This window comes from Amblyomma americanum, chromosome 7 (assembly GCF_052857255.1).
Source record: "Amblyomma americanum isolate KBUSLIRL-KWMA chromosome 7, ASM5285725v1, whole genome shotgun sequence".
Taxonomy (NCBI): domain Eukaryota; kingdom Metazoa; phylum Arthropoda; class Arachnida; order Ixodida; family Ixodidae; genus Amblyomma; species Amblyomma americanum.
In genome coordinates, this window is record NC_135503.1 from 66,235,828 (window position 1) to 66,263,678 (window position 27,851).

Consider the following 27,851-nt stretch of genomic DNA (forward strand, 5'->3'; position numbering starts at 1 on the left):
CTCGCCTCGGAGCGGTTTCGTTGAACTCACTCCATTCGACTGAAGCTCCCTTCACACTGTGCGCATGGACAGCCTACTTTCTTGTGCGGTAAAAATGTCTCTACAATACGGGGTAGACGGTATTTTGGGGAACTGTTCGTGGCAGTGACGGCGTCGTCTAGCAAGAGCAGATACCGTACGCAGTCAGCGCTGCATATACAGGCGGTCTGCTTCTCTGGCCTCCTCCTTCTTCTCTTCTTCTCTGGGTTTACTGATGGTGGCGCGCAGGTGGCGCCACCCACGCGCTAGCCTTTACGATGACAACCTCCGGTGTGAGGTCACCCTTTCCTGTCGCTATATCAAAATCCGCACTAAATTGACGCATCTGTTTGCTTTCTTTTTTTTTTCGCTATTATTAGCTATAATTAACTGATCGCTCTAAAGTAATCAAATTTGTCGTCGGAGTTGTATTTTTTTTCTCCTTTCTCATGCTACATTCGTTTTCTGCTACACCGGACGTGCGAGTATGGGCCATTAAAGGTTTTGCCTTAAGATACATTCCGAATAACACTTTAAATTTTAGTGTAGCACCTTGTCGCCACACTTGCCGCAAGGTGAAATACATTCCTTGAAGGTGTGAATAAATCTTTGTATGTTACTTCTGCTGAGACCGGCAGTGGCACGCACATTAGGCAAGCGTGACACAATAAAATATCAGGCCTGTGAGCTCAACAGAAGGCAAGAAAACACGACAAATATGTGAACAAATCACAAAACAAGGGTTATGTGCTTGTGTGCAAGTCCCCATTTTTCTAAACACCACGCTTCTTTCAGGTAGTGTTCGCCAATTCGACATAGTTTATTTGTGCAAATTTTTTTTTTTTGCAGTGTACCACTCATACATTTCAGAGCGCACGTTTTCTTAGGCGGAAGACCATTCGTAAAATTGAAAACGGATCGCTGCAGCCTCCGTTTCCGCCAGAGCCGCCGACTGGCGATCAACATTAGCGGAATGACGGTGCCGCCACTTGCAGATCAATCCTGCGGCTAATTGCTGCTCTTTTATTAAGGGCAAGGAATTCAAAACTATACCTCATCCTACCAGGCCGCACAAATGTGATTTAAAGTTTGAAATCAATAATATTTTTTTTGGCAGGTGGCAGGGAGTGCCCTGCGGTTGGCAAGTGCAACTTGACGAGTCCCCTAGTTTTCCCTTTGTGGCAGCGTCTAGGGTGCCTGCCTCCTAAGAAGGTAGTGGTATGTATGAGGCCTCATGAATATTTTGCAACAGCAGCAACTAATTTGACACCCTTGTCGAACGCATAAAATCTATAGCACAGCAAATGACAATGAAAGTTTTCAGACTTACTTATCGCAGAATTTTTTGAATCCTGTCACTTGCGTGCGCACATACAGCCATAAACAACTGAACGAATTCTTAAAAGCAATGTCACGGAGTTTTGTGTCTTACTTCTACAATTTCCACTTTCTTTGTGGCTGTACTCAGTATGGCGCTTTATACATACATTCCCTCATATGCTAGGTGAGCTGATGCGTATGGACGGGAAATGTGCAGGGTGTGTCTTTGATGCAGATAAATGGACAGGCGTAGCAAATATACTTGGATAAAGCGACGAGGCCGAAGCAATGAAAGTATGTCAAAGATTTTTGCACGGTCTGTTCTCCTGAAGTAATTTGAAGTGTTGATGGTAACGTGAAATTTTTAATGCCAAAAATACCGTTCTCTCCAAATGGATACCAACTGAGTGAGAAACTTGAAAAGGGCGCACTGTGACTAGTAGACAGGCTGTCTCTTTTCCGGCTTCTTACGGAGCTGCCAATAAATCTTCTTAAACTTAGTGGAGGTTTATTCAGACTATTAATGCAGAAATATTTTTGCTTTTACAGAAATTCATCCAAGACGGCAGGAGAGAACTTGAGGCGGCTGACACCAGCGAACAAGTGCCACTGAGCACTGAAGCCGTTCTCTGAACGGCTTCCGCAAAGTTTCATTCTATCTTAACATCTGTACAGCTTTGTCGCAGTGTAGCTGTCACGGCGGTATATATATATATATATATATTTCATTGACGCCAGTACTAGTCCCCAACCCAGGTGCAAAGTTATTGCTGGCATCTTGAATATTTATTATATTCTGGACGCCCTAAAAGACCGTTTACAAGCCAAGAGTCAACCTGGTTTTTTGTGTTCTACAGCATACAGCGGAAAGTCGTCCATCGTATTTCTCTCCTCCACTAAGCTGCTTCAAGAGATCGCAGGTCCTTGTTCACCTGCTCGACCAGCCTTTGGTATCACAACGGTGGTGTGAGCATACGAACTTGGACCACCCTCAATACAAACTTCTCAGAAATCTATCGTCGTCCGGCTCTCAGCTAACATCCCACCAAACAACGCTTGCACGAACTGTCGCAGAAAGGTCGGCGAAAACTTTACATGTTACACTAGAGTTGTCGTCGACTTTTGCAGACGTGTGAACGTTCGCGTGCCGGAAGCTGGTATTGCGGAGGCGGATTCATCAGGCACCACGGGTCGGTGCTGCGCTGACATGGGCTTGCGTCGTAGGAACACCTCCGCGGCGTAGCTACCCTTCGCCTCCTGTAACTGTGCGAGCGCCGGCACCTTATTTACGACCTGATAAGCGACTAAGTAATGCTTACCGCACAGCCGACAAGCTCTTATGCTACACTTCCGGATTGCTGAGCACGTGATTGCTGTCGTCGCCTCCAACTCGCAGGGACAACTTCGCAAGCTCCCGAGTTTTGGCCTCCACCGAGTCCGCACTTTGCGCCTGCTGAGCCTCCAACAATTCGTCCTTTTTTCACCTGACCGATCAGCCCTCACCAGCCGCCCTTCACCTTGGCTACGACGGCGCCCACTCTTTCTCCATCGCGTGCTCTCCGTTGCCATGTTTTCATTTTCGCGATATTTAAGAATCTCCTTCATTGCCATCCCTTTGGCTCCGATAGCTGCAGGTGATGGCCTCTTCCTCTTCTACACCTCCGCTCGCAAATATGCACCTTTTTTACGCTGACCGACAGTGGAGACACGTGGAAGTACTCAAGACATCGCGACATGTCGAACTTCGTCCTCAAGTGCGTCCTCTTATGCCTCGCGTGTTAACTTCGTGGGACACCTGCTCATCCTTCTCCAGCAGAGTGCTTTCGACGCCCCTTTGACCGTGTCCACGTTGATTCATTTCGCCCGTTTTCATCTATTGAAGCCAGCAACCTTTAGCCTATCACCGCGGTTGATCATGTGACTAGGCATCAGTCTGCGACAGCGGCAGACGTTTCCTCATCCATTTCTCCGTGGTTCGCCTTTCGTCACGGCCCGTCCATTGAATTTCTCAGGGAAAGAGGACGCGTCTTTTTTCTGACGCTGTAAAAGCCTTGCTCGCCAAGCGCAACGTAATTATTCGCACACTCTCCGCCTGTCATTCGCAGAGCAACGGCCTAAGCTAGCGAACTAACCGTGCCGTCGGCGACATCATGTCCGGGTACATCGCTTGTAACGCTCAAATTTGGATCTCATGAGTCTGTATGTCACTGTTAAAATATCGCTGCGAAGTCCAGTGCTGGCTCCATTGTTTTCTGTATTTTTTGAGCCCGTCAGCCGTCAGGTACCAGTGATTTCTTCATTACCATCCTTACGAATCCGAGTATACCTCTGTTTCTAAAGTCGCGCCACAGGCAGTAGACTGAAAACAACTCTGGCCAGAATTCCCATCACGGCCACAATGACACCACATCACACTTGTCTTCTGGAACTCTTGTGTGGCTCTGTATTCGGTCGATATATCTGGACTGCTCTCTGAAATTACTTGCCATGTATCACGGCCGCTACCGCGTCGTGAAGCGCAATCTCCTATTAACTGCGTTGCCAAACGTCTCACGTCCTTTCGTGATTTCATCCGCCGCGGCCACAAGATTAATCATGTTCAATGATTCAAATCATGTTACGAACCTTCCATTTTGCTGTCGCCTTAGATCGCCACGGCTTTGCTTGTCTCTCCGGGAGAGATTGCACAGACAAAGATGAAGACTCACTTCAGTGGTATCAATATACCCCCGCACACGCCTGTGCTAAACAAGGCTGATGTAGGACCCTTATCAACACTCTACCCATTGTCCAAGCTCCTACCAAGAAACCCTCATTAAATAATATTAAGCTAGTGAAGATGACGTCTCGAAACACATGAGGCAGAATTCTCACATGTATTGTTAAGGGTATGATTCCGGATTGCTCCGTCCGATTTCCATTTCGACCCCAAAGGCGGTTCTGCTTAATAGAGCGCTATTCACTTTCTCGGGTTCAAAGACACATATAGGAATTTTCAGAGGAACTTCTGACAATTTAGGAAGTAAGCGAAATTTTCGCGTTTTTCACACTGTACAGGACGTTGGCAGCGAGAAATTGGGGCAGTTAAAATAAACTTTTGCCCCACAATACTCTAATTGTTAAGTGAAAACCGCCGTTGGCTTACGCTAAGGAAGTATCTCCGCCGTGCAAGGATATATCTTTACGCCAGTGACGAGGCGATGGCTGTGAGCAGCTGCCTCGAATGCTGCTACTAGGCCTGCATCACGCTTTCCTTATCAGCCACTGCTTAAGATTGTGCTCATTACTGTTTCACATAATCTAGATGTTTCATAAATTGTGCAGTCATTTTATTCCGTCTTTTTTACGTGAATAAATTTAGCGCCTTCAACATGCTTTCTTTTTTAGCGCACAGCTCTGGCTTTCATCATTGCCTGTACGCCACAAAATCAGACTGCATATCTAATATAAGGAAGCAATCACGGAATAGGCAAAATAATCCATTTTAAATTATCTGATAAAACACCACTTTACCTTCATACACGTCAGATTAATTACGTATTTTCTGCAAGAATCGTGCGTGTAATCAGGATATGTCATGTTAACAGTGGTGCAACCAGGTGTATTAAAAAGAAGACTACGCAAAATAATATGAAACGAAGCACGAGATCATGGCAGTATTCGGCACATTTTCGCTCCCCAATACAACCTACAGCTGCTCCGACGAATACAATTTTCCCGGAAACGCCTGATTAGAAGCCAGCTGTTTTAGGCCAACAATATACAAGTTAATCCACAGAGCTCGCAGGGCTTCGCTTGCAGCGAACAGCGTGAGCCAGCAGGCGCGCGCTGCTGAGAGTGGCAGCTTGGAAATAAAAAAAACAACAACACATTGCGGCTTCAAAATCTAGTACAGAGGTGAAGCTTCTGCGTCACACGATGGAGTGTCGAAAAACAGCCAACTGAGATCAAACTTCTATTATTGAATTTTTATAACTTCATTCAGACAATTCTTTGTACCCCTTCACTACGGCGTCCCTCATAGGCTGAGTTGCTTTCGGACATTAAACCCTATAAACCAAACCAAAGCAGTTCTTCAATCTTGTTGTGGTAGTACTTTTCTAATGTGAACTGCAGGAAAGATAATGTCAGAAAGTCGAGGAAAGAATGTTCGTTCGCGAGGGAGGCGTCAATCAATCGCTCAATCTGAGAGTAAGTATTCTTGTCACGGAAGTGTATCTATGAACAGAAAGGGTATAAACTGCGCGAACAAGACGGGACAAGAGGCATACAAATTGACAGACAAAGCGCAGACTTCCAACTGATTTTATTTGTGAAAAACACATTGTTAATAAGGCCAGAGAACATAAGAAAAAATAAGAAAAACACTATCACCATAGGGTTCAACGATAGAAACATCAGCAGAAATTTACAGGTTAATCAGATCCGATGTGAACACGAACGTGCCCTTCTAAAAACTCTAGCTCTGGTGTCGATAGCGACAGCGAGGGCGAGCTAACGCAGTCGTCACCCCTTTTGGCTATCAGGAAAACTTAGATAACCTCCCTTTCAGTTTTGCTGAGTGCATAGGAGAGGAAAGCAGTTTTGTCTAGGTAGGGAACGCAGTTGCGGCTGTCACAGTTTTTGCAGTGTAATGGCAGATTGCTGCCTGTGCCGGTGTGCATCGATCGTCTATGTTCCAGGGCTCGCTCATTGAAGCACCGGCCAGTTTGGCCGATGTAAACCCGCCCGCAAGATAGAGGTATCTGGTAGATAACCTCGGAGGCACACCTGGTGAACTTGGTCTGATGATTCTTCTTGCAAGACCTGCGTTCCGACCTTGTTTCTTTTTTCTCTTCCGAGAGCATGGGACAAACTTTTTTCAACTTACAAGGCGCTGAAAACACTATAATTCCATATTTGCCTGTCACCTTCTTGATGCTGTGGGAAAGGCAGTGAAAATATGGCAGGACGAAGGGAGGGGTCCTGTCTGCACTTGGATCTTTCCTTATTGCTTTTTTCATCCTCTGAAGAAGGCACTCACATGAGCTGCGAATTACTTCCTGAGGGTAGCCCGCGTATTCAAGTCGCTTGACTTGATTATGGAAACTAGATGAAAGAGAGTGAACACATGACTTATGAAGGGCAGACAAACAACACGACATGATAATGCTACGCTTCACTAACTTCGAATGAGCACTTTTATAAGGTAGGAGGCTTTTGTTGGACCTGGGACTGTAAGCCCAGCAGACATGAACATCAGAAAAATGCAATTTTAAATCTAGATACTGAATGCGGTTGTCCCTTGTTACTTCATGAGTAAAACGGAGTCCTTACCCCTCAGAGGAGAAGGTGGCGAGAATGCTAGCAACCGTGTTGTCAAGGTCATGATTAGTACTGTAATCTAATATCACAAGATAGTCGTCAACATAAAAGAACACATGGAACACCGGATGCTTTGAAAGCTCTAGTTTCAGGCGCCTGTCAAAGGAAGCCAAAAATATGTCGCACAAAACAGGAGCTACAGAAGAACCGATACAAATGCCAGACTTTTGAACATAAAATTGCCCGTCATGAAAGCTAGCGGTAGAGTTAAGATAAAACTGCAAAAGTTCTTCGAACTGCTCTGTGCTAATGCCAGCAGTATTCTGGAAGTCAACTTCACCATGTTCGTCAATACTGTCTGTGCTTGCTTTGAGTAAACCATCATGAGGCACGGAGTAAAACAAATCTTCTACGTCGATGGAAAAGGCCGTAGAAGATAACGTAATTCCGTCTTCCAGGACTTTTACCAGGTCCTTCGAGCTGCGGATGAGGTAAGGATCACCGCCTGCAAGTTTGTCCAGGTGTGGTTTTAGAAAGGATCTCACGATGTGTTGCCAGCTGCCTCTCTCCGAAATAATAGCGTGAAGTGGGCAATCCATCTTGTGTGTTTTGCTGGTGAAAAACATCTCCAAAGAGTCCATCTCGGCTTTTGAGACCGAAAGCGCGACTGAACTAAGGTTCATTTTCTTAAGGAGCCTGGTAGCTTGCTTTCGCTGTATTTTCCCTTAGAATTAAATCGGGTGAAAGTTCTTCAGGACAGCTTCCCGGGCTTTTTCAGCAAACATTCCCTGTGGCAGGACAACGAAGCCGCCCTCCTTGTCCGCTTCCATTATTGAAAGGTCGTTGGCGCTCAGGAAGTTCACAAGTCTCTTCACTGGGGCCTTCCGTGAAGTGAAACGACTTACGTTTCGCAGTAAGCAGCCCACAGAGTCGTTTACAGCCCGTTCCTTGTCCTGTAGAGAGGAAATTAAACGCCCCCACACGGCGTACCATGGCTAGTAGTTCAGAACGTCTTGCTGAAGGTTCGAAGCAAAACATCGGTCCCTTTTGCAGCGTCTCCTTGATGTTACTAGGAAGGTCGATATTGCCCAGTATCGAGACGGAACCCTCTGTAAGTGTTGTCCGGAGTTTTGCCGGAAGCGTGAGACGCATTCTCTGCCAGAGAAACTCGGTCGTCTGCGCTGAAAGTCGCTTGTATTCTTGAAACCGTCTTGCGGCTACCCAATCGTTAGATTCTTGGAAGACAATGAACTTCAGCCAGTCTGAGTAGAGCCTCACTCGCCTCCAAGCTTCTGATTTCATTATCTTGCACATCTTGCGAGCGTGCCCCCAGGAAGGACCCGGGACGCCAAAGAGCCCCAGAAGTTGAGGTGGGACCATCTTCCTCCTGAGGTAGTAGGCCAGCACTCGCGACTGGCACGTAGACAGAGCGATCAGGTTCACAAAGAAGAGTGCTTGATCGTTGGTCTTGAGAGGTAAAAAGAGCCCAGGGGAGAAGAAATATAATGAAGAAGGACGTTCTGGCAGGCTAGTTGGTTCATGATGAACAGAAAGGGTATAAACTGCGCGAACAAGACGAGACGAGAGGCATACAAATTGACAAACAAAGCGCAGACTTCCAACTGATTTTATTTGTGAAAAACACATTGTTAATAAGGCCAGAGAACATAGGAAAAAAAAGTGCAGACAGGACCCCTTCCTCTGTCATGCCATATTTTCACTGCCTTTCCCACAGCATCAAGAAGGTGGCAGGCAAATATGGAATTAAAGTAGTGTTTTCAGCGCCTTGTAAGTTGAAAAAAGTTTGTCCCATGCTCTCGGAAGAGAAAAAAGAAACAAGGTCGGAACGCAGGTCTTGCAAGAAGAATCATCAGACCAAGTTCACCAGGTGTGCCTCCGAGGTTATCTACCAGATACCTTCATCTTGCTGGCGGGTTTACATCGGCCAAACTGGCCGGTGCTTCAGTGAGCGAGCCCTGGAACATAGACGATCGATGCACACCAGCACAGGCAGCAATCTGCCATTACACTGCAAAAACTGTGACAGCCGCAACTGCCTTCCCTACCTAGACAAAACTGCTTTCCTCTCCTATGCACGCAGCAAAACTGAAAGGGAGCTTATCGAAGCTTTGCTGATAGCCAAAAGGGGTGACGACTGCGTTAGCTCGCCCTCTCTGTCGCTATCGACACCAGAAGTAGAGTTTTTAGAAGGGCACGTTCGTGTTCACATCAGATCTGATTAACCTGTAAACTTCTGCTGATGTTTCTATCGTTGAACCCTATGGTGATAGTGTTTTTCTTATTTTTTTCTTATGTTCTCTGGCCTTATTAACGATGTGTTTTTCACAAATAAAATCAGTTGGAAGTCTGCGCTTTGTCTGTCGATTTGTATGCCTCTCGTCCCGTCTTGTTCGCGCAGTTTATACCCTTTCTGCTCATCATGAACCAACTAGCCCGCCACAACGTCCTTCTTCAGTGTATCTATGTCAAGATCACACACTTACCAAAGAAACATTACTGCTGTTTCTTTACAGAAGGCTAAACAAGTTGGAATGCAGGGCTTTGTCCTCCACCATAACATAGATGAGGGCATTCATTCAGACGCAATCTGAACATTGACCCAACATTATGTACCCATAGGGAAGCCTGCAGCATGACTCGAACAGTGGGCTTTTGTTTACGCTGACGTGAGATCAGACTTTATAAAGCCATGCAACAAAGAAGAAAATTGGCGTTGGGGATAGAGAAACCAAAAAATTGGCTGTGGTTTAGCTCTCATTAACCCCAGTTGAATCCCGAAAGCTTCCTTTCCTCGGAACGTCGTCTACGCAGCGTCTCATTCCGACGCTCTCGAGAACTCAAACCGATCTCTTCCGCAGTTGAAGAGTCACTCCGAGACGTGGCATTACTTCTTCTAGCCGCATCTTCGTTTCGACGCTTCCCTAGATACTGGGCAGGGTACCGGTTCGAGTAGAAATTAAATTTCCGGCGAATTCGCAGCAATAATAAGAAAGGAGTAAAGTCTGAGCAGCTCTGATGCGTTATGAATTTCTATTAAAAATTCAATAATTGTTTAGTGCGACTCATTAAACAAGTAAATAATTTATTATTTCATGTGAATTCAGTTTCAAGTGGAAGTATTATGCAGGGCTAATAAACTGGTACTGGAATACGGTGGGCAGTGCTTAATAGAACTTAAATGCAGAAAATGAATAGGAATTTCAACAAGCCTCATAAGATTATATTACGCGCAGTCAGTAAATGTTTAAAGAAAGCTCGGTAAAAATGAGATTGTTGCAAGCGTGGTTAAGTGCACGAACACTGCACGCTCAATCTTATTGAACGACGTTGACCTCGCGCCTTCCGCTTTGTGTGTGCGATCGAACAAAGGTCTACGACAGGTAGCTAAGACAATGCCCACAAGATCCAATTCGCGCTCTATATTACGCGGTAAAAACACCGATATATTGCTAAAAGGTACCCGAAGTGCGAGGTGATGGAGCACATTTGTAATGCATATTTCAACTCGAATTTTATAAGTACCTCAGATTTAAGTCAGCCAAAAGTGAACAGCAAGTTAGAATGTTGTTTGCAGAGCTAGGCCTGAAAACTAACTCATTAACCTGCACTCAGTTAGTCTACGAGGGAACAAATCACTGTTATAGCAAGTAGGCATTTAAGCGTTCTCGATGGCACGACAGAATGAGAACCGCCTGCCTGAAGTGGTAATATGGAGTTCCGCTTTGATCCTATTCATGTAGCACTATTTGCTCAGCGGGGCTGAATGGACGCAGATGGGAAATTCAAGGACTGCTGCATTCGTTCAATGTCCTCCCCGATAAATGATTCACTAATGATACTTTCTTTCGCATTTTCGAAGCAGACCTTTTAAAAGCCTCTTTGCTGAGTACTAGTGGAAAAGTTTGGAAAAGCAGTAAAAAGAAAGTTTTCTCTTTTCCTTCACATTTCGAAATGCTCACGCAAGATTTAAGGAGACCAAGTGCCCAAAAATGTTTCCTCCTGCTGAAGTTATAGGGAGGTGGAATGGAGGAAAATTCAAAATTCAGCATTTACATTGCGAAACAAACGCGACTGAACAAACAAAACCTATGTTTGGTGATGTTTACTGAAAATGAAAGCCGTTTTTTTAGCGAACGAGTGTACATGCCGCTAATAAAATCTCGACTGCTGTCATCCATTGGCCAGAAATGCTCGCTTTCAAGATTTTGCTACTCAGTGCCGCAGCAAAAGCCATCACGTTCGAAGATACGGTCGGGACCTACTGCTGTAAGCACTCAAGTTAGGAGAGAGATAATATACTCCATATATACTTCCTTTTTTGCCATCACTTACCAGGTTTTATGTGAATATTATTATAGTAATATATCAGTCATACTTTAAATACGATCACAACATAGAGGGCGTTCCGTGTTAGAATGTCAGCATTGTTTAAAAAATAAAGAGCAGTACACAAAAAGTTGTTTTAGTACATGCGATATGCGGCCAAGGGGGCGCATACTGCGAGGATAATTGTCACCGTAATATCAGTAACTAACTAAATGCAATAAAGAACTTTTTACTCAGTGCAGTTAGCAGGCATGTTTGTAATGAAAAGTTCGAGATTGTGGCATTTGATCATTATTATTTTTTGTGCAATTTTAGTAACGCGCTTGTGTCCTGAGATATGCGTATAAAAAATTTCAACCCAGTTCGTGTAATTACGTCCAACTTTCCTAAGTCCAACGCCCATACTCCAGCTTTGAACTCACTGTAGATCAATTCTGTTTAATGCTGACCACTGTATACAGATGCCGACGAGAAGCCTCTTGACGAATTCGTTAACTGCCTCCTGGAGACCTTCCCAACAAGAGTATGTACACGAATTGTCCATTTTGCACCGAATTCATGCCTCTGTGTCGAGAGCTAGAACTGCTCCTTGGGAGCGCTTCAGTGGAACACTGCGCGGTCCAGCAAGCGTCATTTGAATAGTAGACTGTGCACTGCCGAGCAGCTGAAGTGTTCTCGAGTTCAGCCACATAGTAGTACACGGGAGTCCCCTTCAAACAGCATAGTCATAAGAGTACACTGACGGTGCGCCTAAAACCCGGGGGTGCTTTCAGAATGTGATTTTTTGCTTGAAAGGAATGTTGTATAATGCACTCGTCGAATAAAGTTCCTGAGTGGCATTTCTTTGCGCTTCTTTGCATAATGTAATTTGGAAGTTGTGTAAATATCAACGTGCCGCACCAACATATCCATATTTTTTTATAAAAGTACCAGTTTTCAGTAAATGTGTTAAGTATTAAGCACTTCGTGCCTCTGTTTTTGGCTCGGAAATTACCTTCAGGAACCATGCATATTCCAGAGAATGAGAAATGGGTTCATGCGCGCTCAATGCCGTATTTTGTTGGAGGCAAAACGCAAAAAGTGTTCACGTTGAAAACTTCTCGTACAAGGACGCCACCGATGCTTGCAAGGAAATTTGCTCAAAAAGTTGTTAAATGACAAATCAATACTGTGAGAGTTTGTGTTTACAATGCCAGACAGCTGCTTCAACGCGGCTAAGAACGTGAGGAAAAGAGGAGCTAAAATTACTGAAACGCAACCGCATTCAATATTTTCAGCGAGCGAAGGACAAAATTCGCACCTTTGGGTTGAATAAAATGTGACCCCCTGACCATCAACCACTTGGCCATCAACTTCAATGTAGCTATTTCAATTTTCTCTGTGTGTACTCTATGCCACTTGTGCAGTAACTGAACTTCTTGGAGTTCGTGACGCAGTAGAGGATAATTCTTGGTCAGTACAAGCCACTATTATAAACTGAACCGGGCAATATTTAGCGCTTGTACTTTGACTAATAATGCTGGTCTGGTTACACTGTACAGGGCGCAATCAGAGCATGTATGGGATATTGCAAGATTTAGGCAGTTCACTCAGACTGGTGAGCCCTTTAACAAAACCAGCTTAATAAGTCAGTGCCTAATCACCAGCTTACTCTGCTGTAGCTATTTGCTTTGCGGTAGCGCACCAAATTGGTTCGGTTTATGCGGGTTAACGTCCCATTGCGACTCAGGCTTTGAGGGACGCCGTAGTGAAGGGCTCCGGAAATCTCGACAACCTGGGGTTATTTAATGTGCACCGACATCGCACAGTACACGGGCATCTAGAATTTCGCCTCCATCGAAATTCGACTACAGCGGCCATGATTGAACCTGCGTCTTTCGGGCCAGCAGCCGAGCGCATTAGCCACTGAGCTACCACGGCGGCTTAAGCAAATTGGATGTCGTGGGTCACGCTAGTTTAGAAGAACCGATGAGGAGCATCAATGCTCAGGAACGTGCTTCTACTCTGCTACGAGGACCTTCCAAAGTAGGCGATAGTGTTCAAGTGTATCATGAACAAAGGCGTAGCGAGTAACACCGACGAAAGATTGTTTTTTATCGAGAGCATCGTACTTAGTATAATCTACGCTTATAGCCAGTAGAAATTCAAGGCAAACCAGGTATATGCACCCATATAATTTCACAAGTAAAACACGGCACCACGCAATTGCTTATCGTGTTTATTAGGCATTAATGAAATGAAAATGTAACACGATGTAGTTATGCGATACTGAAATGGGGAAGTTTGGCTGTAAGTAAAAGGTAAGCAGATAGAAGGAAATCATGTTTCCGGTGCCAGGAATACACAAGAGCCATGTCCGGAATTCACACTACGAACGAATTCGACAAATGCAACTAATTCTTTTCCCCTCAGGTAACCCCAACCAAAAAAGACACAGGATAGCCGAATGACAAAGCAGAAAAATATCATTCTAATTTGCGACCATCACGGCATTGAGAAGGATCTTAACCAATGTCGGGTGTTGTGATCATAAACCCGCGAGTTGAAAAAGAGCTGGTGTAATTCGTTGTGCGCCTTAAATAACCCATTGTAGAAATACAAGATTGCTTTGTCGTGTTACCTGGAGGAAATCACACTCTGTTGTAATTTTGTCGATGGCTCACGCCACGCGCTTAGCAACGACGGAAAACGGCAAAAAAATTGAAGGAAAGGATATGACGCAGTAACTGTCTCATATATCTCGATGAACCCCCGAACCACGCCATATGGAAAACGATAAAGTAGGGAGTGATAGAAAAAGGAGGAAAGCGGTGCCGTAGTGGAGTGCTCTGGAATAATTTCGACCATCTGAGGATTTTCAACAAGCACTGGCATCGCACAGCACGCGGGCGCCTTTTTGCGTTTCGCTCCCTTGAAACGCGGCCACCGGGGTCGGGTTCGAATTCGGGTAGTCTGGCTCAGTAGACGAGCGTTTAACCACTCAGCCACCGTGGCTGCTTTTTTTTTGCAACTACGACTTTTAGAGATTTGATAACTCTAATTTTTTTTTTGTAGTACCATGCCGAGCACCTTGACATTGACAAGAGGAAGGAGATACTAATCAGGATGTCGACTTGAATGGGACATGCAAGGAGTACAGTAGACAAGAGAGAATATTTCTTGCAACAGATTGTATTTCAAAAGGTGGAAAGACGTAGCCCGAGGTCAGGAGGGGGAGGGGAGAAAGGGGCTCAGCTCGTGAGCTGAGGTGATCATATTGAGAAATTCGTCTAATGGGACATCAGGGACGACACAGTAGAAATATTTCTTCTGCAGTCTACGCAATCTAGGATTTGGTCACGTTTATACCGGTGTCCCCGAGATGAGCTGAGATCTTTTCCAGCTTCTGCTGCGCTATTTTCTACGAAGTAGCGTGTGCAGCAATCTCGGGCAAAATTTTAGGAAATTGGAAAATTGTAAGACACTGTTATGGAAATATTGAAGGTAATGGTCCGTTCTTCTGATATGTAGCAAAACCTTTCTGTTAAAGTGTTTTCACCGATCGCATGGAACATTTAAGACTCCCAGAGAAAACCGATGGGAAATGCTCTTGGCGATAGCAAAAGCGTTAATAGAAGTGAAAATCCAGACTGCCGTCGAGTGATCTGCGGATATATTGATTGTTGTAGTGAAACCTTACATTATATGAAAAAACTGCGTTAAAAAGGGGTTTCCCGTTTAAGAATTTTTTTATCTAAAAGTGCTTGGCATGAAAGATTCAAAAGCACAACTAGCTTGTCAAGTCGTTGAATCACAGTGCATTACTAATTTACTAATTTACTCAGTTTTCGGGTAATACAGCGTCTTAGGGAAGCGTGTATTTATTAGCTGGTCGGTTAAGCCCTGTGGTATTTAAGCGAGGTTTAGTGGCCTAGAGGCAAAATACCTCAACGTTTGTACTTTTCGTTCCTTTTCTGGCTTTCAGTATTATTATGTTTTTGTGTGTGATCAACGTGGTCAACGAAATTGGTCAACGTGGTCAACGCGAGTTGGGCACTTGATGATATTGACAGCGCCCTACGCTCTAAAAATCGGGTTGATATTGTTACCCTATGTAAAGGCCAGAACACTGATTGATAGTGCGTAGTGTGGCACCATCTAGAGTGCCAGGCGCCATCTGTTGCAGCCAGCGGGAAAAAAATCGCTTAGGGCTGCCATGTTTTGTAGCGATAGCTACATTACGGTAGCATTTCGAGCCTTCAGCGTGGCGGCGCGCCACCCTGTGGCTGCGCCGCCACGCTGCCACGTGGTTGGTCACGTGGTGCGGAGCAGCTGCCGGCGTCGCGGCGCCGTGGCTGATCACGTGGGTCGTCACGTGGTTGGTCACGTGACCAAGTTCCACTCGGCCAGCTGTAGCTATCGCGTCACTCCAGGTTTAACCAGAGCAAAACCACCGCCAATTTTTTGGGGAACAGGTTGGTAGGGGGCTCGCTCAGTGACATTTGCGGAACATTTGCATCCTTGATTGCAGTCGTATGTGTACTGAATGTTAGCCTTGCACAAAGGTTATGGTGCACATCGTACAGGGCTGCGGCCGCACCACGTCCACTAGCCGTGAGAAGAGCTGGTATAAAATGCATGGTTCTTTTCCGTGTTACGAAACTGGTGATGAGGCTGTTCTCGGCCGCGAGACATTTCATGCGCTCTCCGTTCAGTGTGGCGGTTACGGTGCCTATGGCTACTTGCGCTTTTCGTTTTCTAGTAAAAAAAAACCTCTAGTATTACTCTGTTCATTGTTACTTGATTTTTAGGCGATAGAAATATAGCATGCACTCTCAAAACCCAAACAGAGAGCAATTTGTCTTACCTCCAGGAATGGTTTACGGAAAATTATATATCAAGCACATCACAAACAGTCAGCGTGCGGCAGCGGCAAGTAACCAGGCATACGCTCGGCTGGTCTACGGTGCGTGTTCTGTATGTATAGACACATGAAAGACCAAGCAGTGTGAGAGCAGCCCCGCAACAGGCACAGTGGAGTGCCATCCTGTAACGAACCGCACTCTCACGATTGCCATGCATTGCTCAAGAGAGGCAAAAATAGTTGGAATACTCATTTCTTTAAACCATGCATACCATCAAAGTCACAGTTCCATGTCCCTAGCCCAGTAAAGAATTGTCACCTGCACAGTGCAACAAAAGCATTTCAAAGCGGCTACAGCAGCTCTTCGTGGGGATGTATTTATTGAAAAAAAAGTAATTGCCGAATGGTCGGGGCATAAAAACGTCAGCAAAAACCATGTTTGGTTTTCTGATTCAAAGATTTCGCAGGCTGCCAGATTTAAAGCTGTTAGTTAGGAATAGTCTAACACAGATCAGTGGTAGCGACAGGAGCAGTGGCAGCTCGTTTGGAAGGTGTGGGTACAAAAATACGATAGGAAGCATGGGGACTTTGTCATTTCGGCAGCGACATGTCATATGAACCTTTCTCCTGTCGACGGCGTCCAGGCGACACATCCAGGTGACACCACGCTGGCGGCCTTGCTCCAGTCACAGACTCAGAGCGCTTATACTTTGGTTCCTGATCTTTGCACCCCGTCTTTCCCGCTGTTCTGCAAATAATTAAACTGGGAGCCCAACACTTTTGCCATCTGCAATTTGTGAAGGCTACCTTGTCAGAGCTTGAGCCGAGCCCTCCTCAACTCAGCTTCGATTGAAGTACTGTGGCAGGCCGTTGGCATTTCGAGGCATTCTTGTTTCCGAGTGCATAACCAACGAAGCCTTTAAGCACGACTCGCTGCTTTGGAGGCGTATGCCTGAACTTCTGAGAGACCTCTATATTATCATCATCATCATCATCAGCCTGACCACATCCACTGCTGGGCAAAGGCGGAACCCAAGCCTCTTCAATTAACCCTGTCCTTTGCCAGCTGCGTCAACTGTATGCCCGCTAACTTCTTAATCTCATCCGCCCACATAACTTTCTGCCGCCCCCTGCTACGCTTGCCTTCTCTTGGAATCCACTCCATTACCCTTAAAGAGCAACCCCCTAGCTACACCTTAAATCCTGACCCTAGGGCTGCTGGCTTGAGCCACTGCGAAGTGAGTTGCAGTCTTTTTATATAACCGAGGGCGATGCCTAGACCACACTCCAAGCTTTTTCAGAACCAGCCCCTTAGCCATTCACGATCCTCTGCTTGCCCTCACCATTGAAAGCGTTGGCGCCTCCATGCGCGGTTAGCTTTTTCCCAAGTCTCGCTGCAAAACCCAGGGAAATCTTCCTCTGTACAACAACACAACTCTTGGTAAGATAGGAAAGCCGCCGCGGTTGCTGAGTGGTTATGGCGCTCGGCTGCTGGCCCGAAAGACGCGGGCTCGATCCCGGCCGCGGCGGTCGAATTTCGATGGAGGTGAAAGTCTAGAAGCCCGTGTGCTGTGCGATGTCAGTGCACGTTATAAAATCCCAGGTGGTCGAAATTTCCGGAGCCCTCCACTACGGCGTCTCTCATAGCCTCAGTTGCTTTGGGAAATTAAACCTCCATAAACCTAAACCAAGGGTGTGACATTCCCGTAGAGCCAATGGGGACGATTTTGAAATGCGACCGTGGCGGTGCCTGGGAGTTGGTGGTAAAGGCATAAATTGCTCAAAACTTTTTTAAACAAGCTCAGCCAAGCCAATCCAGAAAAATCTAATATGGCGGCGTTTGTTTACCCGGCTGGTTGCGGGCGGTTGCTCGCGCGTTCGTGGTGCTGGCGGCCGCTAGCTCGATGCAAGCTTCGTAAATACTGGTGACTTGCTGCTCCCGCGCTGCATTCCCGCTTGATTTCCTAAGTACTTACGACATCTGCTTACCCGCTTTTGCATTTCGATGTGTCTGTTGAGGCAGCACGGTGCATGGTGGCGAGCGGCGCGGCCAGCGCGGCTGATTAGCAGCTGCTTAGGGCGCTCGCTCGAGTACCAAAAACGTAAATAGTTTTCTCCAAAGAACAGTTTATTAAAGGAAACATCAGTAGTGACAATCGATGTACAAAAGTGATTTTAGGCATCTTGGGCATTGCAATATCAGTGACAATCGTTCTAAAAATCAAAATTAATAAATTCCATTATGGAAACCTAGAACACATGAGCGAGTGCACAGAGAATATATACAGGGTACAAAGAGGTAAGGTACTATCAAGGTAGGTCCGGTACATATAAGCATGTGCTACATTCATGTAGCATATGCTTTTGTGCAGGTTCAGATGAACAGCAGTGAAGTACAACATCCGAGATGTATTGAAATGTATCTGTCTGTGGCTATGCATACACACATACAGAGAAGGGCAGCGAAAAGTTTCAGCCTTTCACTCGTTGCATCAGACTAAGGACAACATAATATGCTGCAGTGCTATAACTTAGTAAACAGATGCCATGAAAAGAACTTAGGTAACCTTGGGCACGTTTAGCTCTTGGCAGATGAGTTACAGGCTTGCATGCTTTAGGACACAGCTCGTCTGCCATGCCCTATTTTGGTTTCTTTGTTTTGTAGATACCAAGGGGAGGAAGATGCAACCAGGGCAGGCCGAGATTTGTGTGGAGAAGCGACTTTATGAAAATTCTCTGAACAGTTGTGGCCGTGGCTGGTGACGAACAGTAATTGGAGGTCATTAATTCAGCTTGCGATGACACATTGGGGTGTAACAAAATATGCGTGCGTATAAATAACTCATCTGAGAAATGAAAACGCACAGGGTTCGTAACAGGCCAGTAATGTTTCTCTATGTGGCGTTATACTGCATCTACCACAATGTCCAGTTATTATATTACTGAATGGTAAATTGCAAGTGGTCCGTGTACTGTACAGTATCTGCAAACGCTTATGGACGCCACACAGTTCAGCGTAATGCGCCGGCCGCTGCTACTGTGCCCCTCATGACCCATGTGTTGCTCCAAAAGGTGAAACCCCAAACGCTACAACTTCCAGAAGGAAAAAAAAGCAACTACAAATAGCACCGCAGCATATTTCGAGCACGCTTGTATTGGACACCAGCAAACATGTCAAACATTTTTCATCTTATGCGTACACCCCTCTTAAATGTTACAGAGCCGAGCACCTGAGCCAGTCCGCGTTTGCTGCCTGTGGGTTCTGCTCTCTGTTTCATACATCAGGTGCAATGCTGTCAAAGCTAGCGCTCTTGTTTGCGCTGCCTGCATCCATGACCAAAAAGTAGTGCGTTCCTTGTGGTGAGCGAAACATGGTGAATGCTTTGCCTACAGGCTTACTACATGACGCATTTGTCATGAGCTTGATTAAATGCACTGTTATTGCTGACGACACGCTGTTGCTTTGTCAATCCTCAAACCACTCGGCCACAAAACAAGCACGGAATAACATACCTCCCTTCATTTTTCCTTGCTGATTACTTTCGTACATTTCACTGTGTTGTACCTTATGTATGAAATGAACTGTAGCTATCACCAATTTTCCCAGCAGCATAACAGAGGGCAAGCCATGACCAGAGGTTGCCAAGTTATATACCACAAGAACTCCTGGGTTCCGCAGAGCACTTTTTGGTTTTTGCGAGCACCTGAATCGATGTATGCTTCAACATTATGGTGTGCTTCACAAATTTACTTTTTGCACAAATGGCACTGTTACTGATCATAAGAACTATGGTTAGCATACAGCCAGTCATTAACTGAATTCTGGCATTCCTTGAAGGGCACTGAGCCTGTATACTTGTCACGCAGGAAGAAAGAGAAGCCAAAACAAAACGGTTTCCCTAGCACCTCTTGTAAGTTGTTAGCATTCAGCAATATTAATTTGAGAACCAATGGTCATAGCAATGCTCATACTAACAAGGCACACAAGGCTTCTAGAAGGCAAACTTGTACTTTGTAAAAGAAGTAACGCAGCAGGAGCAAAAGCAGTCAGTACAGTATATGTGCAATCGGAGCAGAATTACGGATAAACAGGTACATAAATACTTATATACATAAAAAATAAATAGTACAACAAAAAGTTAAAGAGAGAGCACATGTGTAGTAAGTAGGCAGCATTAAAAATCCAAATACAATAATATCCTAACACAGTGCCTCATGAATTTAGCCGGCTAATTTGCGCCTCTTTCTGGCGGGAGCACTCTGTTTTGTTTTTGACGTCATGCTCCTGTTTAAAAAGGAAAGGTGCCAATGCAGCCTTGTGCGGCAGAATAATTTAAGGAATTTAATTTTGCAGCCTAATGAACAGAAAACAGCTTGCTGGTTAGGCATCCTCTCAACAAGATTCCTGGACACATTGGACAAATGAGCACAGCAAGAGATTTCTTTTCTGAAGGCCGAATCCAATTTCTTTATATAATTTAGACATGCCTCAGAAGTTGCGGCAATTGACTGGAAAAGGTGCTCGGGAACACCATTCTCCTTGAGTAGTGCAAAGAATTGGTGTCGTCCATGGAGAGAGCCACCGTCTGCTGCAAGGAGTGTTCCCTCACATGTGCATTCTGTGGTTCTCTGGTCAAGAAAGCTCTTCACAAGAGTGCCAGCGACATGGTACACAACATTTTCGTATACTATGTCAGGGGCATCTTGTGAAGACGCCTGCAAGTCAGATGAACCTGAGCCTTGCTGCCTGCTGTGGCTTGTGCTTGGAGTGCTGCTTGGTGACAATACTGCAGAAACACTCTCCAAGTTGGTGAGGAACGCATGTGTTGTCACTTCGCAGTTTCCTTGCGAAAGTTTGAAAAGTTGGCCAATCCAAATATGTTTTACAGCAGCCACGAATTGGTACACATTAGGTGTCTCATTGCAGCCATGTTTTTGACGAACTATTGCAAAAAAATTTTCCAACGGATCCTGCTGCAACCGACGACTGAAAAGATGAGTGTAATCGAAATCTGCCTTTAGATCTGTCCACAGCAGAAGTAAGGCTTTGATTGTAATCTGCCAACCTTTGATGGTGTGTGGTTGCTTGTCCAGAGGACCACCAAAATGCCATTGGGCGATCCAATCTATGCACGACTCAAGGAAGACATGATGTTCCGAGCCTTCTGTCATTGCGTACCGCAACTTGTCGTCCTGCTTTTTCAGGGCCGAACTGTTCAGGCAGTCAAAAAGCTTATCCATCCTTTCCGTGAACTCTGCTGTAAATTTTGCATCAACAGGAAGCTCTTGAATGGCAATGAGAGTGACGAGTGCCACAGATACGGATTCGCTGAACACTTGTGTGGCGTACTTCACTCTCATGTCAGCAAAGGGCATCCTGTAGATGTGTTGCTCTTTTAGTTTTTTTGCCAATCTGCTTTTGAGATGCTCAACTGGTGTTTTGGAGGCCCGATCAATGTGACGAGTTTTTTTGTAAAGGGTTTCGATGTGTGTCCAGTCAACAACCTCAGAGCCAATGGTGAGCTTATGTCGTCGCAAATTATTTCTTGTGCATTTGATTAGGTGTGGGGTGTCAAACATGAAGTATATTTTGCGGTTGTTGACAACAAAATATGGTTCAAGGATAGAATGGATGAGCATTCTTGACAGACTCACATTGTTCGACCCTTGATCACAAATGACCGCTTTCACCAGAAGACCTTTGGTTTGAAGCTGCTGAATTAAATCTAATAGCAGCTTGCGCATTGCAAGAACTGAAGTTGCATTGTGGGACGCTGCAAAGGCTACTGGCTGCATCCAACTTCTTGATATGCCAGACACCGCCATAACAAGGGCTATGTTTGCCACACGAGAAGTCCTAGTATTCCCATCATCTGTGAAGCCAATTACAATATCTTTTGATTGATCAGACATCAAATTTTTTTTCAAGGATATTTCATCGAATAAAAGACAGCATGCTTTGTCTTGTAGTGGCCAATCTTTTGTAATTGATTCTATTGCATTCATGGCACCTGGAATGATACCAGGTGTCATTGGGATGTCTGCCAGCCAGCGCCTTAGCGTCCTCACATGTGGCAAATGGAGCATTTCTCTGAGGAAGCGATAAGCTTTTGGAGAGTGAAAGAATAAATTGAGAGCGAATTGTTTCATTTGTTTTGACCAGTGCTTTTTGGATTTCGGAAATGAGCAGAGCCTGATTTGAGCTTTAACCAATTCAAAAAGGTCTTGTGGCAAATGCGGTTCAAGCTTGTTGAGAGCCTCCTGCTGCGTTACTCGCCTTGTGTCGTGCCTTTTCCTAATCCGACTCAGTGCCTTTCGGTACCTGTCGCTTCGAGAATGCAACTTCTCGAAGCGCTTTTTGGTGCGAGGGGTGTACACAACTGCGCCCTTCCTCCGCCGACTCTTGGGCGTTCCTGATGCTGGTGTCATCACTGGCTGTCTGACACTCTCTTTGGCACCGCTGAGGCCACTAGGACCAGCTTCAGCTGCAAAAAATATATAAAAAAAGCATATTTATGTTTGCCTCAGAGCGAGACCTACATCTACATCCCTCACAAAATCAAGATTAGGGTGCAGTCACAGGGCTACAGGTTGCCAAACTTGCAGGGCAATGTTTTTGTGTGAAATGATGAATACAGTCGTGCCCCGTTAATATGATCCTCGCTGATAGGGACAGTTTTTTCTGGCGACCAACTTTACGCCTCGCTTAAATGGAAACTAGTTGCTCGTAATACAGACAGGGTAATAGTTAATGGATCTCATTGTTATCCATGTGTTTTGCCTGCTTAATATTCAGAGCAATTTTTCATGACAAGCTTGAGTTAAGCAAATGGAAAAAACCAGAAATATTTATGTGCAGTAAAGCGATACCTACACGCTGTTACGGGCCTGCCGATACCCATCATGAATATATCAAGGTTACCGATGCATACTTTTTCATTGAAGTGGAAGGTTGTAGTTTGCAATAAATTCTAATGTTTTCTTGAGTACTTACCATAATCAGGTGAGTCCCATGATGCTGATGCAATCACTCTGATGGGTGTGCTTTGGGCAGCACCTGTCAAATAAATAAACACACTGTGGGAGGCTTCAACCAAGTATTTTAATTCTCAGGTGCACATTTTTAGCCTGGCTACGCAGCGTGTATGTGAATGGTAAGCAACAGGCTAGTGAAGCAATTTCCACAACAAGTACCTGAGAAGGCTATCCAATGTTTTCATTGAGCTGAATGAAAAATTACCTGTAAATATAATTCTGTACAGATAACACAGGGGTCCACCACGTAAACAATGCATTCATACATATGCACACAGAAAAATATATGAAATACTAGTTGGTGAGCATAAAGTTAACACTTGTTTCTTCTCTTCTGAAACAAATGTCTGGCATCCGAAGTAGTGGTACAGTAAGATGTGCCGACGTGCACCTAATTATTGCACACCACGACATAATTGCACACTGCTGCTATTGCAGAGGGTTAATTTATTACGTGCAAATCTGCAGCAATAGTGCTGCAGTCCATTGTTGAATTTTCATAGATTATCACTGCACTATTAGTGCATTGCACCTACCTTCTTCGTCAGCTGGGGGAGGGGGCGTAGTCTGCACATCAGTGAGCTGCGGGGCACGTGAAGAGTGTGGGTCGTCTGCAATTAAACGACCACTTAGACACTCCCAATCTAAAGAAATCAGCCAGCAAAGTAATTACATATGTTTATTTTTTTGTGCTATGACAGAGCCCTCAGCATAAGTAATACTGCATTACAGGGTTAGCCTGAACCAAATGAAAAGTTCTTCATTTCAAGCTGTAATGTAAAACAGATCCTGACTTACTGCACCTACCTGTGTCATGGACAGCAGAATCTGCACCAGCAATTGTGCCTAGCCCAAGTGTTGATGGCAACGGCAAGTAGTCTGAAATATAGGTACCACTTAGTTACTCCCAAGGAAAACAAACCAACTGGTGTAGTGAGACATTAGGAATGTTTTCCTATGCAAGATTGCAGGAAGACTTACCGTGACCAAGCATGACTTCCACTGGTGCAGCAGTGGACTGTAGTGGTGAAGCGGATTCAATGCCTATGCGAACAAGGAAAAAAAGATAGCCAATCAAGCTCTGCATAGCAGCACCTTCTGCTCAGTGCACAGTATGGCCTTGATGTTCTATTTGGAACGGTTTCTCTTGCTGGGGGTTAGTGTGATCTTAAATTGGGCTTAAATCGTTTTTGTGAGTTTGTAGGCAGTTACGATTAAAAAGGAAAAATTTGTGCGATCAATATACCGCGACATACAAAATAGCGCAGCAGCACACAGGAAGAAGAATGAAAACACACAAACGAACACTTTACTGTGAACCACGAGGCCATAAATTCACTTGATGTGCATTGTAGGAAATACAAATCAAACTGCAAACCTATCTATGAAGCGTGCAATGTCACCACTATTAATGCTTGCAAACTTATTCCCGAAATCATTCAGGAAGAAATCAGATAGCCTAAGTGACATGTGCATCGCTAAATATCCTGGCGGGTTGCTCCTCAAAGAACCATTTTTACCTTAGAAACCGGTAAAATGTTTACCCTCCATGCTTGCACAATATGCGGCCACTTCATGTATAATTACCGCCTCGTGTGTCACAGTAAGCTGCTGGCAGTTTGTGCGTGTGTGTGTTCTTTCTTGACCCTGTGTGCTATTTTGGAGTGAATTCGCGCAGTCTGCCCTCTATTCACCGCAGCGAACAGTAAGTAATAATGACAAGAATACTAAACATAGAGTTGTAAAAATTATTTTCCTCACTGCTGCTGGAGTGCACTATCCAGCATCTGATTGTTAATATGGTTAAGAGAAATTTAAGCTACAACATGGTACACAACTACAGTCTGATGCAACTGAAACAATGGCCACATGACATTGAAGCAGGAAAGTTTTGTGCCCGGGAAGTGATGTTTGCAGTTAGCCTCTATGAATGCAATTGTTCCCTTTGGTCTTACATTTACAGGATGGGTTTTTCTGAAAATAGTGCCCTCACCTTGTGCCGCACCTCCTTCATAGAAATCTGCAACAAAAAATCCACAGGATATACTGAGGGATCAAGCTTGGGAAGAATTTACTGGGAGAGGAATTTTGCTTACCCGGGTGCACCAAGGCTCTCAGACGAGGCTCATGCACCTTCACGGAAGGGACTGCTTCATGCGTGAGCCTTGTGCAGGCATCACTAGTGAAGCAATCCCTCGTGAAGTGCTTTGAGCAGAGCCTGTATGTTTTGTAGACCTTTTCCCTTGGTGTCTCCAGGAGTTCAAGCCTATTGGCATATTTCAGCCAAATGGAGAATCTGAAAAACAGCCAAATAACATGATTTCATACATTTTAAAGGTTTGCATACCTCACTTCAGGAATGCTTATTAGCATCTCCTTACACAGCAAAGGGGTACGAACATTATATAACATATATGCGTGAAAACAACTGTGGCAGGATGCAAGCAAAATAAGACAGCAGTTTGTAACAATGTTCCACAGCCTGCTAGTCTATTGCTATGCTGGCCAATCGAAACGATGAATGAAATCACCTTTTTAATGTCTGGCTATGATCGACAAGCCAGAACCTTTAAAATTCTTGAGCTTATGTTTTCTTTTGTGATCTGCTTTTGGTTTAGGTAACAATAACTAGTTCTTTGTTCCAACTGCTTTTTGGGTGCGGCATAATTTTGTGCAGCAGATAGAAATGGGGACAGAGCTTCACTGCAGACTTAAGCTCTATCTGATCATAGCAATTATTCCACTCACACTTTTCTCTAGGTAACTGCATACTAACCACCACCCATGATTCGTTCTTTTCTAATTCCTCCATTAAACACAAGTGCCAATGTAGCTATGCTATGGCAGACAGCTGCTTGCCCACAAATTTGAAGTCTGGATTAAGAACAGCAGGTAAATGAACCAGTAGGCACAGTTTTTCATCTTTTGCTTTCACTGTGATCAAATGGGAAGTGTGAAAGGGATGTGAGCAGAACATCAACAGGAAACACTGCTCTTTCAAGAAACTGAAGGTGCAGGCAAATAGCATGGGTCCAGAAGAAGGGGAAAAAAGTGCTTAAGCAAGGGAAATGTCCCAAAAAAGACACAGACAAGAAGAAAGCGACCTTCGCCTTCCCCTCACCCACCCGCCGGAAACGAGCGTTTCCGGCGTACTAGGCGAAACTATTTGCGAGCTTCCCAAAAGCTGTCAAGGACAAGGCGCGAGATAAGAGACATATGTGAGGAGATGGGAATAATGCGGAGAGTTCAGAGCCCTCCAAGGTCAGTCGTGCGCCCCGCGAGCGAGCAGCGTAGAGGACAGCCGGGGTGGAGTGTGGAGCGAAATTTACAATGCTGGAGCGGCAGCACTACGGTAGGCAATAGTTTCGAGAAACGCTTCCACGGAGTACATGGGTGGTTGAGCGCGGATATCGCGAGGAAAAGCTCCGGTAAAAGTAAGAAAAACAAGACCGGCGGACTTTCTATATGCGGCTCACGGCGTGCAATGGACTTTCAGCGCGGTGTCCAACACTAGTGGTGTTAGTCTGAACAGCTCGATAATTTATGTGACGTGCATCACTGCTGCAGAAACCATGCACGAACACGCAAGAAATAATATTCAAGCGCGCTGAACTCCGTAAAGAAACAGCCAAACTGAGCATTACAATTACTCCGCTGACGACGCTATAGGCACAGAAGTTAGAATATTCATATTTAAAATACACTCTGAGGGCACCGGAATCTGCGGGGAATAAGCTTTTAAAGGCAGCGAGAAAAGTCAGTGAGTCAGACACACACACACACACACATGCGAACAAGCAAGCAAGGTAACTAACGGTCCCACGCTTATGAGAGGCAACGGCTGTTGGGCCATCTCAAACTGCAGCACCTTCCCTTAATTTTGCTTTAATGTCCTTAAACGTACTTATCAAACTCATCTCGCAAAACCAAAGCCACTGCAGTAAACAGCGCCAGGTAAAACTAGTTCTATTCCGTCGGCAATTTCAAATGGTAACGACCAAGGGCGGTCAAAACAAAGGCACAACGGTCGCCAACGGCTATGCAAAGAGGGATACGATAGTCAGTGAATTCATAAATACCTGTGGTCAGAAGGAAATCTGAAGAGATGTTCTCCACTCTTGCCGGATGTGCTGCACCACTTCGCGCAACAATACATATGCGACATGACGCTGAGGACGGTAATCACGCTGGTCCAGTGCGCACGTCGCGTCGGCAGTCGCTCGCGTAGTTTCGCTATGCTTGCGCCGGTCGCTGTCGTCTGCTGCCACTGCGCTGCAGCGTTGCCCGCGGCGGCGCTGGCGGCGCAGACGCGTTGTGTCATTTTCGCAATTTATTTCTTTGATATACTATTTTTAATGCTTACGACTGGTTATATTTTCATTCATAAGCATGTTTGTGTTGTCTACTATGGTCGAGAAATTTAACTTTTTATTAGGCTTGACTCCAGCCGCGTTTGCCGCCAGATACCAGGATCGCTGCAATCGTTCCGACCGTGGCGACACTTACGGCGCGGACGCGCAACTTGCAACATGCCACAGCACTGCCTAAACCTAAACCTCTTCGTAAGATAGCACGCTGGGCCATCCTCACTAAACTCGCTGCGTCACCGATGCGAAGCTCCGGAAATCAAGCAAAGCTTTTGTAGCGTGAGCTACACTGGCCGAGGTTGAGCAGTTTCGGGTGGCTCCTGGAGAGCCATGCTGCGCATTCGCGAGGAGCAGTGACGTCACACGACGCACAGCTGGCGCGCCGCAGCCGCCGCCGCCGCCGCGCGCGCCTCGCCGGTCATAGCCGCTGCAGACGCACTGGCGCCGGCGCGTGCCCAGCAGTGCGCCTCCGTTGCGCCGCAGCAAAGTCTGACGCTGCGCCGGAGCCGCTTTATAGCGGCTCTCATTTTGTGCGCATGCGCAGAGGTATCAGTGGGGGTATACGTACTGCGGGGCGTTTGCCATTGTGGTATAGTCATGGGTAAGGAGAGCGAAAT

General features: G+C 45.5%; 2 protein-coding genes across 2 annotated transcripts in view; one reads left to right on the forward strand and one right to left on the reverse strand.

Moving 5' to 3' along the window:
• The window catches only part of LOC144097751 (sodium-coupled monocarboxylate transporter 1-like), a 40,645-nt gene extending 38,674 nt beyond the window's left edge, over nucleotides 1-1,971 (forward strand). The window contains exons 14-15 of the mRNA XM_077630388.1: nucleotides 1,136-1,230; nucleotides 1,888-1,971. Coding sequence (XP_077486514.1) covers nucleotides 1,136-1,230; nucleotides 1,888-1,971 — 179 coding nt within the window. The remainder of the gene's footprint in view (nucleotides 1-1,135; nucleotides 1,231-1,887) is intronic.
• A 5,402-nt stretch (nucleotides 1,972-7,373) lies between these two features.
• On the reverse strand, nucleotides 7,374-27,277 carry LOC144097752 (uncharacterized). Its single transcript, XM_077630389.1, has 10 exons — nucleotides 26,947-27,277; nucleotides 24,964-25,163; nucleotides 24,861-24,887; nucleotides 23,849-23,911; nucleotides 23,675-23,746; nucleotides 23,404-23,478; nucleotides 22,827-22,889; nucleotides 21,902-22,317; nucleotides 7,864-8,109; nucleotides 7,374-7,595 (listed from the first exon to the last, which is right to left on the reverse strand). Exons 1-10 carry the CDS (start codon nucleotides 27,186-27,188, stop codon nucleotides 7,374-7,376), a joined length of 1,626 nt encoding a protein of 541 aa, XP_077486515.1. The 5' UTR covers nucleotides 27,189-27,277.
• Nucleotides 27,278-27,851: the final 574 nt, after the last annotated feature.